This window comes from Macrosteles quadrilineatus, unplaced genomic scaffold (assembly GCF_028750875.1).
Source record: "Macrosteles quadrilineatus isolate MER2022 unplaced genomic scaffold, UCM_ALF_1.0 Scaffold_7__1_contigs__length_78375512, whole genome shotgun sequence".
Taxonomy (NCBI): Eukaryota; Metazoa; Arthropoda; class Insecta; order Hemiptera; family Cicadellidae; genus Macrosteles; species Macrosteles quadrilineatus.
Window position 1 is genome coordinate 30074709 of NW_026542600.1, and position 13911 is coordinate 30088619.

Genomic DNA, 13911 nt, shown 5'->3' on the forward strand with positions numbered 1-13911 from the left:
GAGTCGGCGATACAGTGTTGTTATTATATATCTATGACTCAGGCACATGGTCATAAGAGGCTTTAGGTTTGTTGAGGGGTCAAGAAAGAAGGGCAACATTATCTCTTGGGTCTTTAGTTAGACCACACCACATTGGGACTTAAAGCCCAAGACTGTGTGATGTTGAAAAGAGAGAAGATGGAAAGTTATTGACAGCCAAAAGACTAACCAATTCTGATGCAGCTTCCCTTGTACTAATGGTGACTTCAGTACCAATACACTACAGTACAATAATCTACCATTGGTGTTTATCTTCATATTTCACTGTTAGGTAACATCATCTATGATTTAAATGACACACACAATTAGTGTGTATATGCAGTAAAATAAAATACATGATGTGAAATAGATTTCGCCCTACTTATTACAGAATATAATTTTTGCACATTTTTTAATAGAAGTCAGAGGATCTGAATTCAATCAACTGCTTCAAACATAGTGTACCCTCTAATTCTTTTAATTTTTTGTTATTACCGGTACTTAGAGAGTATGACAAAATCCTAAGTATATATTTTAGTAAAGATTTGTCAACAACTGGTTATTTATTAGGACGTATAAGAACTAAAAACAAACAAAATTAATTTAAATTATAAATTTAATATCTGATTTTTGAACATCTACTAAGTGTTACTCACAATACTATGGAATTTTGTTTCTTGTCTTGGCTTGGGTCACTTCCATTGGATCGGTCTACTGGAGAAGCAAACACAGAAATGCATTATTCACATAAATCATTATTCTAACAAAGCAAAATAATTCAGCGGGTCCAGACTATATTACTATAGAACATCATCACAAACAAAGCAAAATAATTCAGCGGGTCCAGACTATATTACTATAGAACATCATCACAATCAATGAAACACAGATCTATGAAAGTAAAAAGGAAGAACCAAGTTCTTTAGTTATTTTCTGTACAGTACTGAGTTTAAAAAATATCACAGGTTTCTTTTTATATTAGAATAACACTTACTTAACAGGTTGCCATTATAAACTGTTCACACTTAGCAGTTAAGGAAGAACCATTAAATATTGTCATATCACTCATGAAGTAAGAAATTTCATAAATTGGTATTGCAGGCAGACTTAACCGTTTGAAATGCTACCATATTTATTTGGTATTGCATTTTTTCTATTTCCTTCCCTAAAGTTCAGAGGCACACATCAATACTGTTTCCTTCAATTTTAATTTAACCTCATACCTCCAAATTTTAGGTCTGTCCACTTTAGGATTGACTGTTGGCCTTTTCCTCCCTGTGTTGACAGCAGTACTCATAAAACTAGCAAGCAAGGCATCTTGATTTGATTTTGCCTCACAGGTCCAAAGTTTATCAAACAAGAGTTGTTGATCTTTATTTGATATTTTAGTAAAACAGTTCTTGTTGCAACATTTTTCTACTATACTAAACATTTTACCTGGGACATTAACCCCTGTGGAAGAAACATAACCTTTTCCATATAACCTGTGACGTTTTCTAGTATTTCGAGCCCATTCTTCCTTATTTTCACTTTTCTTATTAGTACCCTTCTTCTTAACACGCTCAGTGCGGCAGGCATTCCAACAGGCGCTCGCCAATGGCGGCAAGGCCCAGGCGAAGCCCTGGCGCGGCACCGTAACAGTGAACGCAATTGGCATTCAAATATTTCAATCAAATATACAACAAAAGACAAATAACAAAAGAGCAGCGGTGATTGTACTAAGTTACCCCGAGATTGGACGTAGTTCCCTAAAACACACAAAGGTAGCAGCACTGCCTGGATCAGTAGTCAGTGGCCTTGTAATATGGCTTGAAGAGAGAAAATCCCCGAAACCGGGACAAAAGCATTGTCAGACGGGATTTTGATTGTACGGGAAATTTTAGTACCAACCTACACCAAAATAAAGCTCACATTCTAAGCTACAGGCTAGCAACGGTTTTAACGTGAGCTCATACTGAACTATTGTAGTGAGGATTGTGCAACTACATCAATTGATTGTGTTAAAAGTGTCCAAAATAGTAGATTTAGGCCCGATTTCACCAAACACTTAAACCGCCGCTAAGCCTTCCTCTAACTGCAGTTAGCTCTTAACTGAAGTAAACAGATTTCACCACTCGCCGTTAGAGCTAGTTTGGACTAGGGTAAAATATGTATAATCATACCCAAAATACATTTTGGCTGTTTAGACCACTTTTCCTAAGAAGCATTTCATTTTTAGTTTACAAAATGCCAGTGGCTTTGAGCACACATACAATGCTCATTAACTACAACTATCACCCTTGAAACTGGTGAGAGATTTTTATCACTGTTATTTGACAATGATTTATCAAAGTGTAATGGTGGTGTTTTTACAAAACAGTTCTTTAATGAATTAATTTTATAAAATTTTATAACCTTAATCACTCAAATCGACATAATCAGACAGACACTGTTTTTAATCCCTAAGAGTAGGATGAAGCCCATATTTTATTTTCATTGTAGATGTTAGCCTCTGGATTTCTAAATAATATTTTTTAAGTTTTAATATCTGCTATTGGGCAATCCATTGAAATGAATGGATTGATGGATTGAATGGATTGTCTAATAGCAGGTATTTAACCCTTTTTTAACCATATTTTATGAAATAACCTACTGTGACCTGTTATTATGAATATAAAATTGAGGAAAACAGCTTCATCATCACACTTTGCTGATGTTTATGTGTCCATAGCTTATAGATTCATTTTGGCTTTATTTAAGAAATTGATTGTGATCAAGCAAATGGTGTCAGAGCTAGAAGCCAAGCAAAGCCTTAATGAATAAATGAATCCAACGGATGATCTTTTGGTTTGATTTTAAAATATAATAAAGCACTGAAAGAAATATTGCTACAAAGCGTTAGAGCACATAAAAGAAATTTGTAAACTAAAAAAGTTTAACAAAACTCCAAAAATGCATCTTTTTTACATTTACACTGTGCTCAATACAAAATGGTAAACACACCAGTTGGGAAACAGTCACTTTCATTCATTAAAAATGTTCTACGATTCAACCTAGGGCTGATCCCGGAAATCTCATCAGGCGACATATTTATATATAAATACCATTTTGTAGATGAGTGGGTGTAAGTGTAAAATGTTAATATACAAGGGTGATTTATAAGGGTAGTTTTTTGTTTATACATCCGTAGTTGGCTTGAACGCCGCAACGAGGTTCCTCGCCACTTACTGGCATCATTTGAGAACAGGTTGACAACAATTGCAGATCTGTAGCTGACGTGTACACTTTGCTGTGTGTTTTAAAATTGTTTTTAACTAGAGTATTAAGGTCAGTGATACGTTTTTGACCACAAGAAACATATGTGATATTGACAATCATCGCCAGATGACTGAAGTTTATGACCCTAATGCAATAATAGCAAGGAAATTGCATAATAGGCTAGGGTGTTTATAAATGGCCGTGAAAATGTTCATTTCGGAAGGAATTGTATTTTGGAGTGTACTCAGACTTCTCATAGAAGACCACAAAGGAAAAAGGATTCCACGGCCATTTTTTCACCCCATAACGAGTTTCTGCACTTAACCCTCACTCATTGCATTAGGGCTCAGCCTTCAGTCATCTGACAATGAATGTCGGCATCGGATATGTTTCTTGTAATCAAAACATGTTTCACTGGCCTCATCTCGCATGTGGCGGGAGAATGGATAGTAACATAATTTAAAAAACACACAGTGAAGCGTAAATGTCAGCAACAGAGCTGCAACCTGTTCAAAAATGATGTTAGTAGTGGCGAGGAGCCTCGTTGCGGTTTACAAGCAAACTACGCCTCCATACACAAAAACTACCCTTCATAAAAAAATCCTTTTATTTTGAAATGTTATTAAAAGTTTTTACAATCTGTGTTTTACAGTAAATGTACTATATTACATTAAAAAAATAAAACTTATATAAAAAAAACATAATGGAATGAAAATAAATAATAACAAAACCATACACAAGTTTAAAATTTTATTAAAAACTAAAATACATACATGGAGAATAATCGCAGAATAAAATCAACTCTATACAAAATATTCGGATAAAAAAATTTAAAACAAAACTTTTTGATTTCATAAAGAGAAATAAAACTCACTCTAATATGAAAATAAATGAAACCTTTAAAAAAATAAATATATTATGTGTGAGGAATTTATGCAGCTAAATTATAAACAGAAACATAGAATAAAATATCACTCGAAGGATAGTCCAGCCAAATCGCTCAGAGGTCAGAGGTTAATGAAACAATAGTAGTTTATGCAATGATCACGTAACGATAGTCTTTAAGGCACGAGTAGGTACAAGCCTTGGCGAGTGCCTTTGAAACTTCTACAAGTGTCTTAAAGGCAAATTACGCGAGTTGCATACACTACTTTACCTACAGCCTTTTTTTAATTACTAACAATCACTACTCATAACGTCTATGTTTTCGTTTATAACCTCTCATTGTCACTGATTGTGATGCAACGACTCATTGTCGCAACCACTCACTCATTAGTGTATAATTAATTAAATTGGCATTAACAACTGATAAGTTGATGTTCGAAGCATTACAATTTTACTTAATTCTCTCAACCCTTGAACCTCATTGGTCCAAACTTGTACTGTAAAGTAACAAACAATGATGTAAAGTAAGTAGACAAAACTGTAAAAATTACAGTTCTAAGAACTGAATTGAAAAGGCTAGTTTAAATAACGGTCGCAGGTAAAATACATACAGCTGAAGAGTATTACTATTTCATCTGACAGTGATCAGTGATTTGACTGAACCTGAGGGGGCTATGCTAACTGGTGGGAGTGTTGGAGGTCAACTGATGCAAGCTTAACTCAACATCTTCAGTCGTTAACTCATGCAATCCTCCCGCTTCACCCACCTGATCACCCCCTCCACTGTGAACCACTTTGTTCTCTTTAGCCAGGATCCCATACTTAAGCGTTTGTGGACTAGATTTATTTTCATCGGAAGGGACAGGAGCGTCCCCTCTTCGACATAGGATTGTATCTTTCTTAGGCGGAACGACAGGTTTGTTTGGCGGCACTGGTGGAGGCGCTCCCCTTCCGATCGCTGGCTGCTTTTTTCCGTCCGCAATGGAGCCGAGAAAGCCAACCTTGGCCGGACCACCAGGCGCAAACATCTTTGCCGCAACTGGAGCTGCAGTTCGTGGAGCTGTCGCCACACCTGCTCCTGTCACTGGCACCGGTACTGCTCCCACCACCCGCTTCTCTACCTGTAAAACAAAGTCACAGTTAAGTTGAATCAAAATTTCTATACGCATTTAGATGTTTTTATGTTCTTAGGCCATTCCTGTAAATCTTTATTCTGGTTTAAATCGCTTCAGTTGACAAAGGTTCTACTGCAGGTTAAATTACAGTTTAAAACAGAATGAATGTGGCGGTTGTTATGAAAGTATTATGGAACCAGTTTTATTTAGTCAGTGACAGTGATAAGACAGTGCTGGCCAGCCTTTACAGTTTTTACCCAGTTTTATCACTTTTTATTCCATTTTAATCATTTGATCAACATGACTAGATTTGACTATTGTGATTTTGACAGTATTTTAAAGCATCTTTTGACATACCACAATGTATTAATACATTGATGATGTGGTTGCATACAATGACCTGGCGAAGTTCTAAGGAACGAATCTAATCTAGTTTGTCATACCAGCAACTGTGGTTGGATAAGGTAACCCTTTTATTTTATCAATAATATATTCCAACCAAGGGTCACAATGAACAACAACAGAATAACATTATGGAACCTTTGAATTGAGCCGTGACTAATTCCACCGGCGAATGTCACGACTCATATTCAATGGTCAAGGCGTTTTTTATAGTAGGCTAGTTTAGTGTTTCGTTTGTTACTTCCCACGACCCCGACCAAGGCTGTGGGTTTTTGTTCTTATTACTCCCACCGCCAAGAACTTCAGAGGTTGCGTGACAATCAACTAGTTAACCTCGCAGACACTTTTCATCCTTTTCCATCGCCTTTTTGGCAAATGTTTTATGCATAGTTGTTAAAGTTTTTTACTTTGTGCTTAGTCTGCGAGGTTATGGAGTAGTTTAAGAGCGCCATGCGCGCCTTTTGGGGCCCAGGAGGACTACCGTCAACCTTCGACGTTTGGAGCATGGGCGGAGAAACATTTCTTCGTGGGGCCCTCTTTTGGGACTCTGGCCGGCCCCCCTCTCCGTCGAACTTCAGCAGCCCTCCAGTGATGTGCGCCTGAAGACCCATGAACTAGTTATCCGTCGTACCGCAAGTTACTTGTTGTTTTGTTTTCGTCATATATTTAAATTATAGTTGGATTTATAAAAAGAAGAAAGAGACTATCTAAAGTTATTATTGTTGAGGCCTATAGAGTTTATTTTTGTTATTTCTTTTAAAATTTTATTTTAGCTAGCCTAATTACTTGTTAATCTTTAAAAAATTTTATAACCTTTTAATTAGCCTATTCAATTAAATTCATTTTTTGGGGCCCCTAAATTTTCTATAGTTACCAAGTTCAAAAATGCAGTATTAAGAAGACATATTTATATTAATTGTTATATTTTGTTAATTTAAAAGAATTTTGAAAGTAAAAGCTAGTAGGGTCTTTTTAGCCTATTTTGAATAATCAAAGAAATGACTGTAAGTTAGTAGGCCAGATTGGTAGCGAAATTTATTTCAAGTTTAATTGAGAGTTTCATGTATTGTTGTTAATTATTGTTGTTGTGTTTTATTTAAATAGTCAATTACAGCTAGTTTCTCTCAAATGGCGTGTTGTTCTTGAACCTCCATCCATGGTTCTCATTTTGTTAAGTAAAGTTTGTGAGCCGCTCCTCGGGCCTGCGCTGGGTTCACGCTTCCATTTCGTTAGTCTGGGTGCAGGCACGAGGGCATGGTTCAGAATGTTGCTAAAAACACAATTATAATAGTAGGATTTGGAAGGTGCAGAAGATACCCGAATGCCGCCCTATATGAAATAGTGTTATTTAATTTATAACCTTCTGAATATGCTTAAGATAAAAAAAAAAAAACATAAAATGGACAGCTGTAATAATATCACAAACCTTGAATTGTTTTTTTTTTCGGAAATCATTTCTCATACAATCAATGTTGCCTTTATTTTTTTTTTTTATTAATGCAATTATAAATGACATATACATATAATACAAACTGTATAGTAACCTATGAAAAATACATAGTTGACTAAAAGTAGTTCTATTATAAATTATTATATATTATCACTGTTTTGTAAGATAGATTTCCTAAGTTTTAGGATTCATTGTTTGTTATCATTTAAATTTTCACCTCTCTCAGTAAATGGTTCATTGAAAAGGTGCCTTAGAATATCCTGCAAGCCTCACTAATCATTCAGCATCCTCATCTCTCTCAACACTCTAGCATGGACTATCAATCCTACTTTGCTCGTTAGATTCCACATCTAGCCACTGAGAGGAACATACAACTTCTCTATGGCCCAGCACATAATTTAATGGCAATACTAATAAATTACAACTGTAGCCAAACAACAATTAAAAGAAAATAAGCATTAATTTACGAAACATCGACCGTTACTTCCAAAACAACAGAAGACGCACAGGGTGGAATTGACTAGTACATGAAAATAGGCGTCGCTAGACTGAAATGAGGATGTGAATGATGGCAAAAAGTATGCAGTGTTCCTGAAATGTGGTGTGTTATGCAAAGCTAAGGCTGACAATACCAATAACCAATAAATATAGTTTTTACGTAAAAAAAGTACAAACCCGGCCATTTAGACAGCAGCTAAGGGTGCTCTCGCGGGCTAAAAATATCTTAATTCATATTTTAAAAGATTCCAATAATAATTTCCATAGAATTACACATGATATTCATCAAGAGTTGGTCTCACTGCATTACAAAAAAAAAATATTTCTTTTCTTCAACTAACTCCTTTTACTCCTACCTCACATAATGTTTCACAATATCTGCTTTTATTTGAATTTGAATGATTTAACTATTTTTTATTGTCTTCCTCTTAACAAATTTAAAATCAGGATCAAAGAATTCCTCCCAAGTCTAGGGATGGATGAGGCCGAAGTTATCATCACAGCTGATTACCTGGGTGGTTGACCTGACCCTTGTACTGCAATGTCCCCTCCCCTGCCTCTCAACCTTGAGCTCAGCTCCTGGCCTACACAACTGTCACTTGCTCCCACCGAACTTTTTGCTTTCACATCAATTACTTATTTTTTCTTCTAAACAAATTTATATTATCATCCGCAAAATGGTTCTCTCATTTTTGTAATTTCTATTTCATCTCCTTTCAAATAAAAAAAGGTCCCTGAAAATTTTATTATAGGAGCACAGCAGACACACAGGTAGTTTTGCCTATCTCTGCTCATTCCACAGACCAATTTATGTATATTTCTGTTTGCTTTGCACATATTTATGTATATTTTTTTCATTGCGCAACTTGAAGTCACAGTTTTGGTAATAACTTTCTCTTTATCCTACTTGTGTTGTTACATTTTTTTGTTATTGTTGAGATTGTAAATATTCATGTAACATTTTGACGTGGAATCAACAATTCATTAATTTTCATACATACAGTTTAAAACACTCCCAGTTCTGTAGGTGTTGGATAATTGAGAGCCAACTGTTCTAAGATAGTTACCTCAGCAGAGGCTTGAGCGGGCATGGTGTTGGAGGGGAAAGCGACAGCCACATTGCGTAGACTCTGGCCTGGCGACACTGAGCGTGCGATACCTGTAGCTGAAACACCAAATGTACAATCATCAAAATGTTGTGATATAACATGCGGATGGAGCTTTAAAAAGAACCGAAGGCAATAATGAAACCACTGTTTCCAAAGTGCTACAAAGCCTAAAGGACTTGTTTACAGTTTTGACCTTTTGACAGCCAAGCCCAAGAGTATTTTAGCAAAGGAGGCCAATAAATTTCTTTCCGTCTTGGATGAAGCTTGATGAGCTGATAATAGAATTGGATTGTTGTTTAGAAATTTGTATTTGTAAAGAAGGTTATTTGTTTGTATTGATTCTTACTCTGCTCAATTGGCGGACCTGAGGACCCATACCTAGTATACTTTCAAAACCGCACACGGAAGATTTCTCAGGTGCCGTTTGACGTCACTAACTGCTGACGTCACTTTGAGGGAACACCATTACCGCAACGATACGGTTTGGAGCCATCGGCCTCGGTGGTGTAGTGGATAGCGTGTCGGGCTGATAATCCGAATGTACCGGGTTTGATTCCCGCTGGTAGCTTTAACTTTTTGTCAACAATGTTTTTCATATCAGCAAGTTTGGTTGGTTTGGTTAGGTTATGACAATTTAATTTTATAATTAAAACATTATAAAATTGAATTTTAGGCATTTATAATTTTATTTTATGAACAAAACTATTTTTTAATTAGTAAACCTTCATTAGATTTTTTTCATTATCAGCACGTTTGGTTAGTTTGGTTAGGTTATGACAGTTTTAATTTAATAATAGAAAAAGTATAAAATTGTCTGTTTCTTCAGACGCAGCAGTTAGTGACGTCAAACGGCACCTGAGAAATCTTACGTGTGCGTGTGCCCCACCGGTATACTTTTTTAATTCACTGTTTGTTTTAGTTTAACATGTGCTGGTCATTTACCTTAGTTAAGTAGTAATTGATTTTGTTGGCTTTTGTTTGTTTTAAAGTAATTTGGATAGTTTGTATAGGTTATGGATAAAGTATAATTATTATAAGTATATAATATAATAAGTAAAAATTATTATTTTTATAGAAAACTGTTATTTTCTACCTAATTAGATACCCCCCCCCCCTTAGTTCACAGTTACAAAATTGATACCTGTAGTTTTTAACTTAAGTCTCAACATGACTTCCTATACAAAACAATTTAAAAACAACTCTTTAAGCTTGCCTAAAACTTTATAAGTCAACTTAACTAAAATTTGTAAATCAAGATTTACATCCTAAAAAGCTGTCAAAGATCTGCTAAAGATTTTTCTTGTACAGTAGAACGTCGATTATCCGAATTAATTGGGGATTGGGGGTGTTCGGATAACTGATTTTTCGGATAATCGGTCATTGACGGGAAAATACGGGGAACGGGAAATGACGGGAAGGGATAGCGGCCGGCGGCGATTTGCCGATTTTGCGTCTGTGGATACTGTACAATAATATACATTTAATTAATTAACATCCAGATTTATTTTTACAATACAGCAACAAACATGTACAACAGTACTTAGAACTGGACTACAGAATCAGAATGTGTACAGAAAGAAATTAAAAAAAAGTCCAAAATAGATTTTTGCTTTAGTCCAGACACTCGTTTTTTTGCTGCTAAATCTCGCAGTCGTTTTAAAGACAGCAATTGAACAGAATCACATTCTTCTTGCTGCTCTAACCACAGCATTGCAGTCTCTAGGCAGTGAAAAGCTTCATCGTTGGATGGGCCGTTTTCATTAGGGAGGTCGATGTCATAATCCTCTTCTTCGTCTTCATCACCGTTCTCTTGGACGTGAGCTATGATTTCATCGTCCGTCATCACTTCATATCCAGGGTCATCTACATCACATTCAAGCCACTCTTGAATATTCTCTTGATCACAATCTTCAAATTCTGGAGATTGGTTTATAAGGCCAACCAGTTCTGACACAAATTGGGTCGGGGGCTCTTCAGGTGTAGGAGCAGCCTCAGTTGGGCAAAGCTTATTCCAAGCTTTCTTCAGTGTGGTCTCCTTGACGCAGTCCCAAGCTTCTGCAGCCATATAAACAGCATCCTTCATGTTTATTGCTTTATAGGGCTGAAGAATGGGTTTGTCTTCTTCTTGCCCAAGCAGAACCATCCGTAACAATGCTTTTCTGTAATAACGTTTAAAGCTTTCAATTACCTCTTGGTCCATCGGTTGGAGAACTGAGGTTACATTTGAAGGCAAAAAATCCACCTTGAACTTGCCATTTTCTCTGTCGAGGTCCATCGAGGAAGGATGACTTGGAGCATTATCGATAATTAGCAAAACATTTCCAGAGCTCCCAGTTGCGATGTGTTGCTTTTTAACTTCCGGTATAAATACGGTATCATACCATTCGACAAAAATGCTTGTGTCCATCCATGAGTTCTTTTGGTTTTTGTAGGTGAGTGGTAATTTTACAATTCCCTTAAAGCACCTCGGGTTCTTAGATTTCCCAATGATAAGCAAAGGTAGCCTATGAGTTCCAGTTTTATTAGCGCACACCATTGCAGTGATGCGGGACTTGCTTGCCTTAAAACCAGGAGCTGACATCTCTTTCTTAGAAACTAAGGACTTTGTTGGCATTTTCTTCCAATATAGGCCTGTTTCGTCTGCATTATAGACATTGTTATCATCGTAGCCTTCCTCACTGAGCAAACTTGCAAACGAATGTTTGAATTTTTCTCCTGCTTCAGTGTCAGCAGACAGCTTTTCCCCTTGAATATCCAACTCCCTAATACCATGCCTAGATTTAAAACGTTTCAACCAGCCGGTTGATGCCTTAAAGTCAGCGTTACCACCAAGTTTCGCATTCATTTCTAGGGCTTTTTCACAAAGCAAAGGGCCACTTATTGGTTGACCTTGTCCACGTACCTGCATAAACCAAGTGTACACTGCGGTGTCCAAGTCTTGGTTTTCCGCCATTTTCATGGTTTTTCTATGTAGGCTCCCATCTTCACTGTCGAGTACACACGCAAATTTTGTGATGGATTCACTTTTCTTTTTAATGTCAGATATCGTCGCATTTCCAACTCCATATTCCCGAGCTAAACTCGATCCACTAGCACCTCTTTTTAACTGCTCCAATATCTTAAGTTTATCAGAAACACTAAGCACTACGCGTTTACGTTTGGACGACATAGTCAGTGTAGAATGAAACAGTACAATAGAAACTCGTACGAACTGTCGCTGTCGAATGCTCACAGGCGACTGAGACTTGAGACGGATACTGAGTCAGTGGCAGTAGGAGTGGCGCGCGCGGCCATAGTGCACGACAATTTCGTCACGTAGGCCCGCCCCGCCTCCCGCCTAGCAGCCGTGCGGTGGCGTAGCGTTACAACCAGTCGTGATTGGCGCACGATTTTATTGATTTTTGCTTCTTTCTTCCTTTCGGTTAACCGACGTTTCGGATGACCAAGCTTCGGATAATCGACGTTCTACTGTAGTTTGTAGGCCTGATTCTATCTACTTATTCCATTGATGTGAACCAATTGAAAGTCTCAGTATAAATGTATTATGGTTTTTATTTGTTCACATCAAAACATATCTTTAGTTGTAAAATCAATAATATAAAATTGGCAATAAGATGCTGCACATACAAATTTTTATAAAATAGGCAAACAATTCACTGACTTTTCCAGCAATACAAGCTCTTCTAATGTATGATTGAAAATAAATATTTGTCCACCTAAAAGTCATATACCCTATGTCATATACATGTAAACATAAAAGTCAAATGCCACATCAACTTTGCAGAACACAAATCTGGTAAATTTTAATTGTTGTTACTTCACTCCATTGACAAGTAGGAATAAAAAATTGCCGTTTTACTTTGAATCAAAATTCATTGATTCAAATTGAAAATTCATTGATCAAATTGTTGCATTGAATGGAAAGATTTTTGCTGCAATGCACGCCCCTACTTATTATTGTAAACAGAATACAGGAAATATGAACAAACTTTGTCATGTTATTCAGCATGTCAAAAGTAACAATACCCCCACCTGCCGACTAAGCGAATTTCCATTTGTCTGAATAGATATTTAACCAAACCTATTTAAATAACATTAGGTTTAATGAGTACCTAGGTTTGCTGCCAAAAGGAAACTAATAGTGTTTTTTTTTTTATATTAATAACTTTGTATAAAATAAATAAATTTGCCAAGTTTGATGAAAATATATCCATAAACAAGCAAACTACAACATTTTACAATATTCTCCATAAGAATAGTATGCAGGGTGTCTAGTTTATTTCCATTATAAAATTCAAGACTAATTCCAGACTTTTCAAGACTAATTCCAGATTTTTCAAGACTAGCTTTTTCAACAATTAGTGGGTGTTGATACCAAAATGTATCGATTCTAGATTCTTGATAACGATACAAATTTTTATAGCTTAACCAAATTTTCTAAATAATACTACACCAACCCCTGTCTTTGTCATAAAGTAGTATTATGATAATGTGGTGTTTTCAAGTAAAGAAATAATGCAGCAATAAAACATTCTAACTAGCAAATTTGGTTTTTTTTAATCATGAAATCTTTCGTACCGTACGTTTAGACATCATCATTGACTGCAGCGGTTACAGAAACGTGATCGTCGTCGTCCGCGATCACGGCAAAATCATGAACATTTCCCACAGCCTTGTAGACATCAATGACAATATCGTCGTCTCCCGCGGTCTCAGAAACGTCATCGTCATCATCCGCGATCGCGGCAAAATCATGAACACTTCCCGCGGCTGTTTAGACATCACCGTCATCTCCCGCGGTCACGCAAACGTTATCGTCGACGTCCGCAATCACGGCAAAATCATGAACATTTCCCGCGGCCGAGCAGATATCATTGTGGTCTCCCGCGGTCACGGAAACATCTCCCGCGATCGCGACAAAATCATGAACATTTCCCGCGGCCGAGCAGATATCATCGTCGTCTCCCGCGGTCACGGAAACGTCATCGTCATCTCCCGCGGTCACGGACGCGTCATCGTCGTCGTCCGCGATCGCAGCAAAATCATGAAATATATCCCGCGGCTGTTTAGACATCACCGTCATCTCCCGCGGTCACGGAAACGTTATCGTCATCGTCCGCGATCACGGCAAAATCATGAACATTTCCCGCGGCCGTGTAGACATCATTGTTGTCTTTCGCGGTCACGGAAACATCAT

The 13911-nt window shown here is 36.9% G+C and overlaps 1 protein-coding gene across 4 annotated transcripts in view; it reads right to left on the bottom strand.

Annotated features, from left to right (window-relative positions):
* LOC128998285 (CTTNBP2 N-terminal-like protein) overlaps nt 1-13911 on the bottom strand; it is a 60683-nt gene that overhangs the window by 16089 nt on the left and 30683 nt on the right. For 2 of the 4 annotated variants that reach the window (XM_054424357.1, XM_054424355.1), the window contains 2 exons: nt 8673-8770; nt 3993-5261 (listed from right to left, as the gene is read on the bottom strand). In XM_054424357.1, the coding sequence (XP_054280332.1) occupies nt 4818-5261; nt 8673-8770 (542 nt within the window). In that variant the 3' untranslated portion in view covers nt 3993-4817. Of the gene's footprint in view, nt 1-674; nt 733-3992; nt 5262-8672; nt 8771-13911 lie in introns of those variants that run through there. The other 2 variants (XR_008491187.1, XM_054424356.1) reach the window with 2 other exon arrangements.